Source organism: Trichomycterus rosablanca, chromosome 9, assembly GCF_030014385.1.
Source record: "Trichomycterus rosablanca isolate fTriRos1 chromosome 9, fTriRos1.hap1, whole genome shotgun sequence".
NCBI classification, from domain to species: Eukaryota; Metazoa; Chordata; class Actinopteri; order Siluriformes; family Trichomycteridae; genus Trichomycterus; species Trichomycterus rosablanca.
Window position 1 is genome coordinate 2,437,485 of NC_085996.1, and position 13,389 is coordinate 2,450,873.

The 13,389-nt window shown below is 40.3% G+C and overlaps 1 protein-coding gene across 1 annotated transcript in view; it reads right to left on the reverse strand.

Annotated features, from left to right (window-relative positions):
- Window positions 1-8,032, reverse strand: part of LOC134320274 (dynein axonemal heavy chain 8-like) — a 56,392-nt gene extending 48,360 nt beyond the window's left edge. Inside the window, exons 1-13 of the mRNA XM_063001613.1 lie at window positions 7,901-8,032; window positions 7,683-7,817; window positions 5,721-5,805; window positions 5,192-5,343; window positions 4,913-5,102; window positions 4,201-4,364; window positions 3,490-3,666; window positions 3,255-3,368; window positions 2,325-2,432; window positions 2,123-2,224; window positions 1,898-2,044; window positions 1,614-1,811; window positions 351-427 (exon numbers count right to left, since the gene is read on the reverse strand). Of these exons, the coding sequence (XP_062857683.1) occupies window positions 351-427; window positions 1,614-1,811; window positions 1,898-2,044; window positions 2,123-2,224; window positions 2,325-2,432; window positions 3,255-3,368; window positions 3,490-3,666; window positions 4,201-4,364; window positions 4,913-5,102; window positions 5,192-5,343; window positions 5,721-5,805; window positions 7,683-7,817; window positions 7,901-8,029 (1,778 nt within the window). The 5' untranslated portion in view covers window positions 8,030-8,032. The remainder of the gene's footprint in view (window positions 1-350; window positions 428-1,613; window positions 1,812-1,897; window positions 2,045-2,122; window positions 2,225-2,324; window positions 2,433-3,254; window positions 3,369-3,489; window positions 3,667-4,200; window positions 4,365-4,912; window positions 5,103-5,191; window positions 5,344-5,720; window positions 5,806-7,682; window positions 7,818-7,900) is intronic.
- Window positions 8,033-13,389: the final 5,357 nt, after the last annotated feature.

The following is a 13,389-nucleotide window of genomic DNA, read 5'->3' on the forward strand; positions in this document are numbered from 1 at the left end:
TAAATCAGTCTCTCTGATGTGGGTGTCTGAATTGAGAACTGGTCATCCTGTCTGGAGTGTTTCTGTCACCCACTGCTATAATGGTCAGTCCTTTTTATTGATACTCAGTGTGAATAAAACAAACTTACAAAGACCGGTTAAGACTTTTTACATCATATCAGCCAATGCCTGATTGTATAGATCTCTGATCCAGTCCTTCCTCTATTTTTTTCATCAGACTTTCAAACAATTAACCAGTTGAAGGCAAATTCAAAAGCATTTGAAGCCCCGATTTAACTATTATAAACCCAATACGATACACTGTCTGTACTGTAAGATGTGGATTTGAATAGCTGTATGTTAAAGAGCACCTTTGTAGGAGGTTTAAGGCTTGTTGAGATGAAAAAATCTTGGAGAAACATTTTCTCATTAAATCTTGAAGTTGGTGCTGAAGAAAAAAAAAATGATATGTTTAATTGTATATATGTAAAAGTAATTGTATACATGTAAAAGAGTGCAAACTGCAGCTGAATTAATTATCCTGTAATTATGCTAGACGTTTATATTACATTAATCATAATGATAAATGACGTATGAAAGGATAATCTACTCTGGTCAGACACAACAAATAGAACTCTTTGGTTGGCACATTCAGTTTGGAGGGAGAAGGATGGCACATATCCATAAAACAGCACACCTACAAAGAAGTATGAAGCTGAAAGCATTAGGATATAAGGCTGCTTTTCTGTAAACGCTACAAGAGCACAAAATCTGGGAACATACCAGAACTTACTACAGAAATAATCGTAATATTACGAAAATAACTCGAGACGTGATTCTAAAATAAAATGATAATGCCCGAATCTCCGGACATAAATTATTTTGGAAATTTAACAGTTTTTTAAACTGTGAGTACATCAGAAATACCACAATTGTGAAATGGAACGGGCCAAATCCAACCTGTAATGCTGTAGAACAGTGGTGCCCAACCACTGGGCCACAGGCCGGGTCATTTATTACCGGGCCGCACAGAAAGAATAAATAATTAGAGATCGCTACAAAGGCAATGACAACACTGGGGCCAGTGATAGCTCAGTGGTTAAGGTACTGGACTAGTAAACAGAAGGTTGCCGGTTCAAGCCCCGCCACCACCAAGTTGCCACTGTTGGGTCCTTGAGCAAGGCCCTTAACACTCAATTGCTCATTGTGTAAGTCGCTTTGGATAAAAGCGTCTGCTAAATGCTGAAAATGTAAAATGTAAAACACTGGGTCCATTTCTAACATCCTATCTTTGTGAAGCGGGATTTTCTGCAGTGGTGAAAGTTACGGATTAGACCGAACATAAGGAACAAACTTCAGGTGTTATTGCCTCCTATCACCCCTAGGTGGGGGTGTCCATTATTGGTGAGTAGTATTGTTATGCACTTTGTGTTTTTATTATGCCCGCTGGCCCGTGAAATTATATCTTATATGAAACCGGTATATGGTGCAAAAAAGGTTTGGGACCGCTGCTATAAAAAGCAAATGATGTCTTAGTGTAGACATTCCAACTTTAACTACTAACAACGGCACTGGAAAAAAGTACTAATGAGTTTAGTCTGTTTAATGTTTCTTAAGTCAAACACTCCACTCACCTCCAGGTTACTGATGTGAGACATGAACTCGGTAAAGTCCACCTCAAACACCTCTCTTCTTTGAGCCAGTATGTCGTACTCCTTCTTTTTTATGTTGATGTAGATGTTCTGAAACTTTGCAGCTAGAGCCTCGAGCCCTTCGATTCTTGACTGGCCGAGGGCCGAGAACGATTTTATCACTGTGATCATCTGAGTTATCTAAAAACACAAAACACTTCAGGGATTCAGGGATGGACCAGGACGGCTCTGCTCGGTGTCGTGGTCATGTGAAAATGGCTGGTCACCTTCTCGAGCCTCTTGCAGAAATCGTCAAACTTGCGGAAGATGTACATCTCCGACACCTCGAATGATTTCCCGGGCTGCGTCTCGAGCCTCTGCTTCTTCGTACTTTGGAAGCATGACCGATACTCCTCAAACAGGCAGATACACTCCTGTTGCAAAAAGATAACAGACGATTCGTTTAACTGGATATAAAACGAGGAGAGCCGAATAAACAAACCACACCCTACCTGCATCTTCTTAATGAGATCGTGTGTGTCCTGATCCCAAATGCTTGAGGTGCCATTATTAGTAAGGTAAGCTCTGCAGGCGGTCACCATCTGATTAGTAACCTGTAATGATGTATACACAGTATTTCGGATTCTCTGTATGATCAAATGAAACCACCAGGTAACTAAAACAATCCAATCAAATATACAAGTATGCACGTACTTTAATAAAAAGTGTAGACATTCGTTCAGACGTGTTGTAATATCTTGACACATCATGTATCATGCAAATGGTGGTGATGAGAGTCCGGATACTTTTAGTCATGGTGACCTAAAAATAATATAAACACAGAAGTGATACAAACCTAATAAACGGTGATAGTATTAGGGAAGAGCGATTTAGCCAAAAGTATGTGGACACACAGCATGCGCTAGAGGGAGAAGTACATATTGAAAAGAAACAACGTTCCTCCAGGACCAGGGTGCAACACAGAACAAAAAGGCCTACAATAAATACAAAAGACATTTCTAATCTAAAAAAACAATATATAGAGGCAAGAGTAGTGTTGGCCTGTACATGGTACTGAGAAGATGATGAGTGAGGTGAAAAACAAGTACATCCCATACCAAAACCATGGGTGCAAGTATAGTGTTCCCACCCAAACTGAGGCTGTCACAGCCTACTCAATTCTGGGAAGGCTTTCCACAACATCTTAAAATATCTATAGGAATTTGTGCTCCTGATTTCTTCCTAGCATGTTCAGTAGTGCTAAGGTCAGGGCTTTATGCGAGCCACTTCAGTCCCCTCAGCAAACTCATTAAACCATGTCTGTATTAACCAGGTTATGTGCATGGGGTGCAGTCAAACTGGGGCACCCTCAAACTCCAAGAGAACGATCCACCTCAGAACATACAGAAGTTAAAGGAGTAGCTGATAATGTCCTGCTATAAGATACCACAGGACTCTTTCAGATGTCTGAGCAGGTCAGAGCTGTTTAGGCAGCACATATGGCGGGTAGTCCTAATGTTTTGGCTCATGGGTGTGCATATAGGTCATATACTTAGGAGCACAAAGATTAAATTCTTATTTTCTTTTATTCACTTACCCTAGTGAGCCACTAATTCTGAGCACGTTGGAGTAAAGTACACTTACTGGATCAGAGTTATAAAGAGGCCGACATATTTTCTCCAGGCTGGAGAGATATTTTACGTTGTCCTTAGCCTCGTTCGCACAGTCAGTTATTCTGTTATCTAGCTCCCGCCATAGCTGAAGAACAAAACCATTTTATTAGAGCCACAATAAACTGTGGTGTACGATATCATGCCTATCTCTGTACGTCATTATACATCACCATTAAAAAACAGATATTTTTTATGATGTCTTGTACCTTTATGGTCTTTGATCGGTTTATATGAAGGACGTTCACCACAGTTTTACATTCTGAGCCTTTGATGTGTTCTATGATGGAGCTGAACTTTGCAGACATCCTTTTCCAGTGTTCGAGTTCTGTCAAAGGCCCCAACGCATCATCTTCTCTACGAATCTGATTCCTTTCTGTCAGCACCTACAACCCAAAAGGTCTCACACGGTCACCTTTAAATCTGCACGACAGGATGTAGTGGCAGTACAAAGACCATAGATTTGTGGCAAGGCAGTGTGTCAGACGTGCTAAAATAACTTAATAAATAACATGTATGGTACATTAGTATGGTACATTAATATTACCCAAAGCTGTAGGGAATATCTCTAGTTTCTAAGCTGCTTATTTGCAAGGGGTGCTGGAGCCTATCCCAGCTCTCAATGGGCGCAAGGCACACAGAAACACCCTGGACGGGGCTATTGTACCTCTAGCTATAGTATACATCTTCATGTTCCTGTTCTGTCATGTTTGCTGTGATTTTGATAGCTGTTTTTAATTAAATGAAGCTTAAACACCTTGTTGATAAGAAACCATGTGACGTGATTTAAATTTTAACAGGTCATTTATGGTAAATTGAAAGCTAATGTGACTGAAACACTTTAAAAAGTCGTACATGTGCTGTAAGGGCAAATTTACACAGGTAACATGACTGTACTGTTGTTATGTGAAGGCGCGCACCTGTTCGATCTGCTTGTGCCACCCCATTAAAATCTCCTCGAGTCTGCGCACCATGTCCGCGTCTTCAGCCGCCGCTTTTATATTCTCAAAGGTCACAAGTCTGGAGAAGTCGATCTCTGAGGCTTTTGTTAGTTTAACGGTACCCTCGATGCTCAGCTGCATCTCTGCAGAATGAATCATACATGACCAGCTTAAACACGGGGGGGTCTAAACACAATCTAGTCGTATCCGATTCCTCGACTGTAACTACTCCCACGCTGAAGCACAGACTATCAAGCGCTTCCTCTGACACATGTGCAGTCACTGACCGCTTCTTTTTTCCTGCCAGGAACAGCATATCACAGAGAGGCACATCAAAAAGAACCCGACTCATGCAGATGAAGCGTTTGGCTACTGCACACGTGTCAGAGGGGGCGTGTGTTAGATACTGCCCTCCTCAAACAGGGTCAGGTCTGCAGCAGTGGAGGGGCGATATAATCGAGAGAACTGGATATGACTAGGTTGAGAGAAAAAGGGAAAATGCATAAAAACAATAAAAAAAGAAACCTAGAAATAACCTCAGTTAATTTACATTATCTAAACATAAATTACACCAGTCAGGATTCTATTTGCCTTTTAATTCTTTATCAGAACCAGCCTACATACCACTGTTTATAACCTTTTTAGAATTACAGAAGATATAAAAACACATATTTTTAAAACATACTCTTACCATCCAGAAAGTGCGTGAAGTGAAACAGGTCATCTCTAAAGTTCTGCTTGATTTTCTCTCCATGTTTAGACTGGTTTAAAGCCCCCCAGTTCTCAGTTGTACAAACTGCTGGTATGTACACATTTGATAACAAATCTCTTATTCCTTTCAGCATCCCCTCTGTGGCGCTGAGCATGGATAGATAAATCTCCTACAATAAAAACAGACCAGGCATCTCTGAAATGAGCACAGCTCACTGCAGAAATAATAACAATGTGCTAACTAAGTGCAGTTTGTCACCTTGTGGATGTTCGCTGGGTTGAGTGCAACATCCGCGTTGGTTCTCAGAAAAAACAAACAAAGTCCTTCAAAGCATGTGTCGGACATATCGGCCAGGAACAGTCGCATCATTTTGGTTCCCTTCGACACGCCAGGAAAAGTGCGACCACATTCTACAGCATTTAATATGAACAGGATGAGAAAAGAGAGTGTTCAGTAGCAGAAATTACCTTTGTGTAATATTATAGTGAATGTCCTTAATTGGCCAAATCCTGTTTAAATAATAATAATATGCTTCCTTAACAAATATTGAATCAATACATAACAGCAACACCCTGTCAATAATAAAACATAAATGTATGTAAATAAATGAATTAATACACAATGTTTAAGAGACGTAGGGAGCAGAACATACATGCTGTTTATTACTGTGCATGACACGACTATGCTGTTGTTATAACAATATAGCTGATTTGTGGATATTCTTTAATTTGTTCTGTTAATACAGATAAAAAGCAACATAAAGACGTTCAGCTCTTCATGTCCTCACCTACTCCTGGAACCTCTGATTCCTGGTACGCAAATGAAATAACTTCTGACCCTCCTTTGGCAAAGAAATCATCAAACGGTGCTAACTATCAAAAAAAGACAGAAAGGCCTGGTTATGTGGTGCATTTTAAATGCAAAATAAGTGAAAGAAACTGAGTTATGCATCACTGTTTGGCTAAGCAATACATTTAATTGTAGTTTGTTTCCGTTATTTTGTCCACCTCTGTTGCTTTCACTGTATAAATTAGGGCTGGGCGATTTTCACGATTAATTCGGTTAATTCGCATGAACGTTTTCAATCGCGATTGTTTACATACTTTATATTTTAATGAAAATACCAACATGTCACGAAGCAGAAACTGAGCAGACGCTCGCGGAATATAAATCAGGGAAAGTTTCATATAAAAACAGGGTACAAAACCAGTTGGAGTCCAAAACCAGCGAAAACCAAAACAGTAAACGGAAGATAACAAGGATTATACACGCTAACGGTTAGATTCAGAAATAAGGAGCGCAAACACGATCGGCAAAACGAGACACAAACAGAAGAGTTTCATTAAGATTCACTGAATCAAACACCGCTGAACTGAATCAAAATACGGAGCCGATGAGCGCGATCAGGATTGGCTGGAAAGTAACGAGTTACATTTACTCGCGTTACTGTAATTGAGTCGGTCTTTTTGTGTACTTGTACTTTTTAAAGTAGATTTTACAGCCTGTCATTTTACTTTTACTTAAGTTCAGTTCAGTTCATTTTATTTATATAGCACTATTGCAGACAATAATGTCTGCCCAAAGTGCTTCACAAAAAGTACAAATTTACATGTACACACATACATATACACACATACATATACACACATACACAAACACAACGACATAACCCATCAATCTCAACTATTATCATAGGCCATAGCATAAAAATAAGCTTTTAATTTAGTTTTAAAACAGGTCAATGATGATGCAGCCCTAATCTCTAGCGGCAAACTGTTCCACAATCTTGGGGCCGCAATTAAAAAGGCCCGATCTCCTTTTTGCTTTGATCTGGATCGTGGAACAAAAAGAAGTAGCTGAGATGACGACCTTAAGGCTCGCGCAGCCTCGTAGCCTTAAGTAAGTTTTGTACTAAGAATTGTAATTCACTACATTTTAAATCACATCCGTTACTGAGTAAAGAAATCGCGTCTGGGAAACTGCTGCAGTGAATTCTGCGATAGGGAGTCGGATCTTTTGTCTCGGTTCCTTTTAAAGAGCCGTATGTATGTAATGACTCCCAAATGCGCGAATCGGTTCCTTTATTTTGGCTTAAAGGGCCGTTCAATGGAATCGAATCATTCTACGACACATAATAGTGGTTAACACAGTTTGAAGGTTTTATGGGACTAAAATGACACATTACACATCCTTACATGTTTAAAATGTTGTATCCACCCCCCAAATCACAAGAGGACAAAATCAAAGCTGAGTTGAGTGATCGCTTGATGCCCCCCCCAGTGTAGATACTGATACAGACTCACTCAGTGGTGGAAACAGCACAGTACAGGCTCGTACGAGTTCCTTTTAAGAAACCTGTAAAGGACTTTTTGTAGTTTTTTTTCCTAATGTAAGGAGGTTCTGCTGAACATCATTTAAAATTAAAGTTGTTTGTGAGCTATTCTTAGATATAGATAGATAAGGATATAGATCATTTAGATCTATTTTGTTTTAATTATTGTGATATCGTTATTGTTATAAAGTTTGAGTCCCTTAAAAGGATTATTATAGGTGGTGCTGTTACTATTTTTGCACTTCTGCAGCCTTTAATTACAATGCAAAAAAAGAAATTTGAGTCTTATTTTAATTGCATTATACAAGAACAAAAAAAAATCTAAATCATAATCGACAATCGGGTATAATTTTAAAATAATCGAGATTTTTTTTTTTGCAAAATCGCCCAGCCCTATAAATCTGCTGTAAAACTTACTGATGGGGCATCAAGAATAAAATCTTCTACCGCTGAAACTTCCAGGCCAAGCCCAACAGCCAGGACTTCAAACATGTACTGGTGTGCTGGCGTCAGACTAGCCTTCCTCACCTCCCTCTCCTGTCTGAATCTGGCCTACAGGTTAACAAAGTCCTGCTGGTCAGCTTCACGTCTACAGAACAGGTCTTTCATTATGGTTTAATGTAAATTCATCTCACCTGTTTCTCCATTGTGGATTTGTGAATGGCCAGCATGCTCAAAGCAGACTGGTGATACCTGCCTGGCCTTCGCTTTACAGACTCTGATGGGTTCGTGTCCCCCATTTCTGCCTGCGAAGCTCCACTCATGTCTATCAAAAGCACAAGTGCATTAAATCCATATAAATTTATGTGATATTTAAAGCTGCCATATAAAATGAATCAGTCACATCACTTCCTGTAACAGGACAAACACTGATGTGACATGAACTTTAAAGGATCGTCAGTGTTTTTTAATAGACAATAAGAGTTTTTGTTTTGTACTACTGTATTTATGTGTCACCACAATGGATCTGGATGCTCTTCCTGAGGCGACCCTCCCTACTTAATAGTACACAGACAAATGCCCAACCTCCCCAATTTAGAATGTGTGTGTACTGTACAGTTTAGATTAGCCATTCCACCATCTGCATGTTTTGGATGGTGCTATCAAACCACAGTACACAGTAGAAAACCATGTGGACTTGGGGAGAACGTGCAAAATTTCTCATAGTCAGCAGCCGGAGGGGCGATTCGAATCCAGACCCTCGGAGTTCATGTTGCTAGGCCACATCTACTCGATCTGCTGCGCACCCGTGCACTGTAGTTAGTTACATAACAGATTTGTCGATACCCAGGTCCTTTTTGTGTGCAGTTTGCATGTTCTCCCCATGTCCATGTGGGTTTCCTCCGGGAACACTGGTTTCCTCCCACAGTACAAAGACGTGCCAAGTTAACTGGAGAAACAAAATTGTCCTTGTGTAACGAGTCAATACCGTTTCTGTCACTCCCCTTGTTGGAGCGCGTAAGCGCGTGCTAAGCCCTACCGCGGCCACGCCCCCTCCCCTTGGCGCTAAGCCCTACCGCGGCCACGCCCCCTCCCCTTGATAGAGCGCGGAGCAAACGCGTGTGACAAGCGCTGCTTCTGCCACGCCCCCCCTCCCCTTCTGGGAGCGCGTGCTAAGCCCTGCCGCGGCCACGCCCCCTCCCCTTGGTGCTAAGCCCTACCGCGGCCACGCCCCCTCCCCTTGATAGAGCGCGGAGCAAACGCGTGTGACGAGCGCTGCTTCTGCCACGCCCCCCCTCCCCTTGTTGGAGCGCGAAAGCGCGTGCTAAGCCCTACCGCGGCCACGCCCCCTCCCCTTGATAGAGCGCGGAGCAAACGCCCCCCTTCCCCTCAGTGAGCCACGGCTCAATCGCGGATGCCTGGAACATCTTCCGTCAGTCCCGTGTGCCACCGGCTCATAGTATTAATCTCGTAGTGCCACGCCCCCCCCGGTCGGCCGCTCGCAAAACCCCTGATGAATGTAACCAGAGTGTGTTAAAATCCTAATAAATAAATAGATTTAAATTCGTTCTGAAGGAATCAGTAAGTAAAAGAATCGATTCAGTAGGACCTGCACCGAGAATTCATAGAGGAATCGATTCATTTACACATTGACTAAAACGAACCGACTCACCAAAAAGAATAATTTGTAAATCATTTGAAACCGTTAACCGGTATAAAACGGGTTCATTGCAAAATCATGAAATGAAAATAAATACCGAACGGTCTAAGTAATAATTTATCTAAATGAATATTAAACAGGACTTACTAACTAGCTCAGAGCCAGGGTCGATTCAGTAGTAACTGTCATTAACGTTAGCTTACCTTTTAACGGACTTACCTTAACTTTACCTTTCAAAATAACGTTTTAAAAATGAATTTCCCTCGAATTTTTGGCTAATATTTCAGTTTCATTTCGATTTCAAATATAAAAGTTATAAATGTTTGGATAGAAAATTACCGATAAGAGAAGAACCGTCTGGTAGAAAACCGTTATTTCGAGTCTCGTGAGAAGAAAGGGCGCGAAGGAATGGTCGCGTCCCAAACCGCACACTGCTGTACTAACTAGTGTGTAAAAACACCATAGATACCATGTTATTGTGCACTCGTTAGGCATCCTATATATTAAACCTGTATGAGATAACGCAGCCAGGAATCCGCATATGTTTGGTATAAAACCAGAATGCACTTACAAAATCATTAAAACGATTATGATAGGTCGCTCATTAATAATAACCTGGACACATATGCAGAAATGTAAAGATTGATAAATTAACATAACAGAAATAAAAGTTACATTCTTTTCTTAATTCTGTGTAAGGCATGACTGGAATACACACTAAAATGCGAAACTTTATTAGTCATTTATACATATTCATATGTACAGTACAATTAAATTCTTTCTTCGCGCATCCCAGCTTGTTTGTGCAGGGTCAGCCAGTGTACGGCCCCCCTGAAGCTTGCTCAAGGGCCCAACAGTGGCTGCATGGCCGAGCTGGGATTCAAACTTTCAACCTTTCGGTTGATAGCCAAGAGCTCTACCCACCAGGCTACCACTGTCCCCACTGTCACTGACCCTAGGCAGAGTGCCAATCCATCACAAGGCTACACACTTTTATATTCACTCGTTCACACACCTAGGGCCACGTTAGGGCAGCCAATCCACCTAGTAACATGTTTTGGGAAAGTGGGAGAAAGCCTGAGTGTCCAGAGGAAACTGTCCCCTATGCATAGTACATCTGGCTTTTTTTTTTTACCAGGCTTAAACATGTGGTCTAAATCAATCATCAATTTCCTTCCAACTTCTAAAACCAATGTGCAGGGAAAACTTTTTTTTTGACCTTTTAAGGCATATATACAGGCATTTTTTTATGCCAAAAAAGCTTGGTTACATTCTATATCAATGGGCGCTCTTTCCCCTGCCTAAAAGAGAAAAATTATAGCAGTATGTTTAAATATGACTTCTTACTTCTTGGTATTTAGGTTGTAAATAGGGTAGTGTCAGTAAACCCAACACATTTTGACAACCTTTTCCTGCTTTACCTGCTTTAACTTTGTGTTGCAACACCAGTACAAGGATATGGCACTGACACGTGCACCTTCCAATGGGTAGGATGTTTGGCATACCCCAGCCCTCAGACATAGCCAATAGTGGCTGTATAGATGCCAGACTGGCTGATAGCACCACAGGGATTTTAACCCCATATTTCAGCAGTTGCGGGATGGTGTGATTTACCACCGTGCCAACAGAGCGTCCGACTTTAAAATATTAAGACAAGATAAGACTTTATTGATCCTCCTAGGAAAATTAAGTTGTTATAGCAGTACAAGACAAGGGTGGCAAAGAATAGAAAGAAACAACAACTAAGAAGAAACATTAAAAATGAAATAAATAAATAAATAAATGAATAAAATACAGATTTAAGAGCTGACAGACAAAATACACACATGGTGTGTGGTTATTTACACTAGGTTGAATTTTTTCTATTTTTAATTGCAACAAAATTGACCTTTATCTGTTTTTAGAGTTATCTGTTCTGGTTAAAGTGAAAAAAAAAAAAACGACTTCAATATTATCTCAGGTCAAGGTTTTGAGATACAAAGTCCATGTGTTAACTGATGCCCCTACGTGGTGGGTAGAAGAGTCTATCTAGAATGCATACTACTATACTAACAGTGTGTAAGCAGAATAAACTAGTGTGCGTGTATGAGCGGTGAGAAGAGTACTATCGAGTACGGTAGTATTCTAAATATCCCGCCTCCTAATCCGTGATTGGAGGACTGGCAGAGGATATGATTGGCTCATACCACGCGGAAGAAAGTGATATTTGCACAAGGGCGGGTTCGTCTGAATACGGGTAGGGTGAAGATTGTGGAAACACCTGTTTTCAGGCAAGACCGTGTAGTTCAGTATGAGTGTAAAGCTGATCCAGCACTCTGAATCCTGAGCTTTGCTGGGACTGTGAGCACTGTGAGTATATAACACATGATTTCTCATTATTTAAATATAAATGTATATGTGTTTTGTGTTTAATATATAATACAGGTTTGCTCGGGTTTTCCTGCATCATCAGTTTGAATGAGCACAGCTAGGCAGGTCAGACCTGATCAGATTCTTGCTGCTTGTGTCTTTCATTGCAGGAACTTTTGCTCTAAAATGTTTAGTTTTTATTGTTTAAATAAGATGTCAAAGCAGCAAGAAACACCACAAGGATGGAAGCTTGAATTTAAAGTGACTTAATCAGGGGTTGTCATTCGTTTCCATGTCAAGGTCCAACTTATCACTACAACAAAACGAACAAAACATTTGAAATGGTGGCATATAAGTAATAATAACAGCTCTCAAAATACTTTATTTATTTTCTTTTCACTAAGCAAATCATCTTGGTCAGGGTTGAGGTGGATTTACAGCACTCATAACCACCGGGCTCATGCGGAAGGTGGATTGCTGCAGGTATGAGAGTGTAAAGTGTGTGTTTGTTCAGTACAGTGTTGGTCAGTCAATTTTCACCACATATATCCACATTTGGACAAATTAATGTTTAAAGACAGCCAAAGGATGCTTTTAACCCATAATTTCTTAAACATTAATGTGAATAAGGTGGACGGTCCAAACCCCACGTTAATGAGTGCAGCACCATTGTGATTGATCAGCGTTCTTCTCTCTCCTGAAGGTCTCGTTTTACTTTAGAGCCACTTTTATTTCTTTTGTTTCTTTTTCATTAGACGTGAAGATTAAACTGTGCTCATTGGATTTAAATAAAGTCGACAGTCTTGCTTGAACAATGCGTGGTGTTTGAGTCTGAAACCTGAAGCAGGGTTACGGTTTAGACAAAAGTTTATGACCCTAGTTGGAGTGTGTAATGGTCCTGGGGGTTTCAGGTTTTAATAACACACTTCTTTGTGTAACATAAAAAATATAATAAATGTTATTTTTATTGATAGTTGAATACTAAAACTGTGAATCTTACAATCTGAAAGAACACCAAATTCATATCATATCAGTCACTTTCTGTTGAGGTAAAGTCTGTTAGTTGATTATTTCTCTCACCCAGGTAATCAAACTCACAGTACTAAATTTTAAATCAGTATAATGTTCATTGAATTAACAAAAATAATAACAGTTAATCAGTAAATTACATAACTAAGTGGTAATTATAGAAGTATAAATCTGTAGGTGAACTATTACTGGGAAATAATATATGATTATCTAGAGTGGATTGAATAGTGGGTAGAACCAGGAGGTTTAGAGCCTGATTGAAGCGTATAAAAAGGATTTGAAACCAAAGACTTCACCATGAGCACGTGAGACATGCGTACCTGTCGGCTGATGAAGGAAGTCTCTGCAGGAAGAGAACCGTAGTTGAATCACTTATGCTTATTTGAATTTATGGTTTAGTCCTTTAGCAGCATTCCGCTACATGGGCTAGTTTGATTGAGCCCATTACAAGTGCATGGACCAGTGGACCTAAAAAATCATTCTCGTTATAATTTTTGTGGAGTAGGGTGGTGGGGTGGTTGATTTGGCTTATGGGGGCATGTCTATCACATGACTAGAGGAGGAATGTAAAACAAGCCGATTTGTGCTTTAATCATGTGTTCTCCAGAACTGTCCACTTTTCTCTCAACAAGAACAGGTAAATAA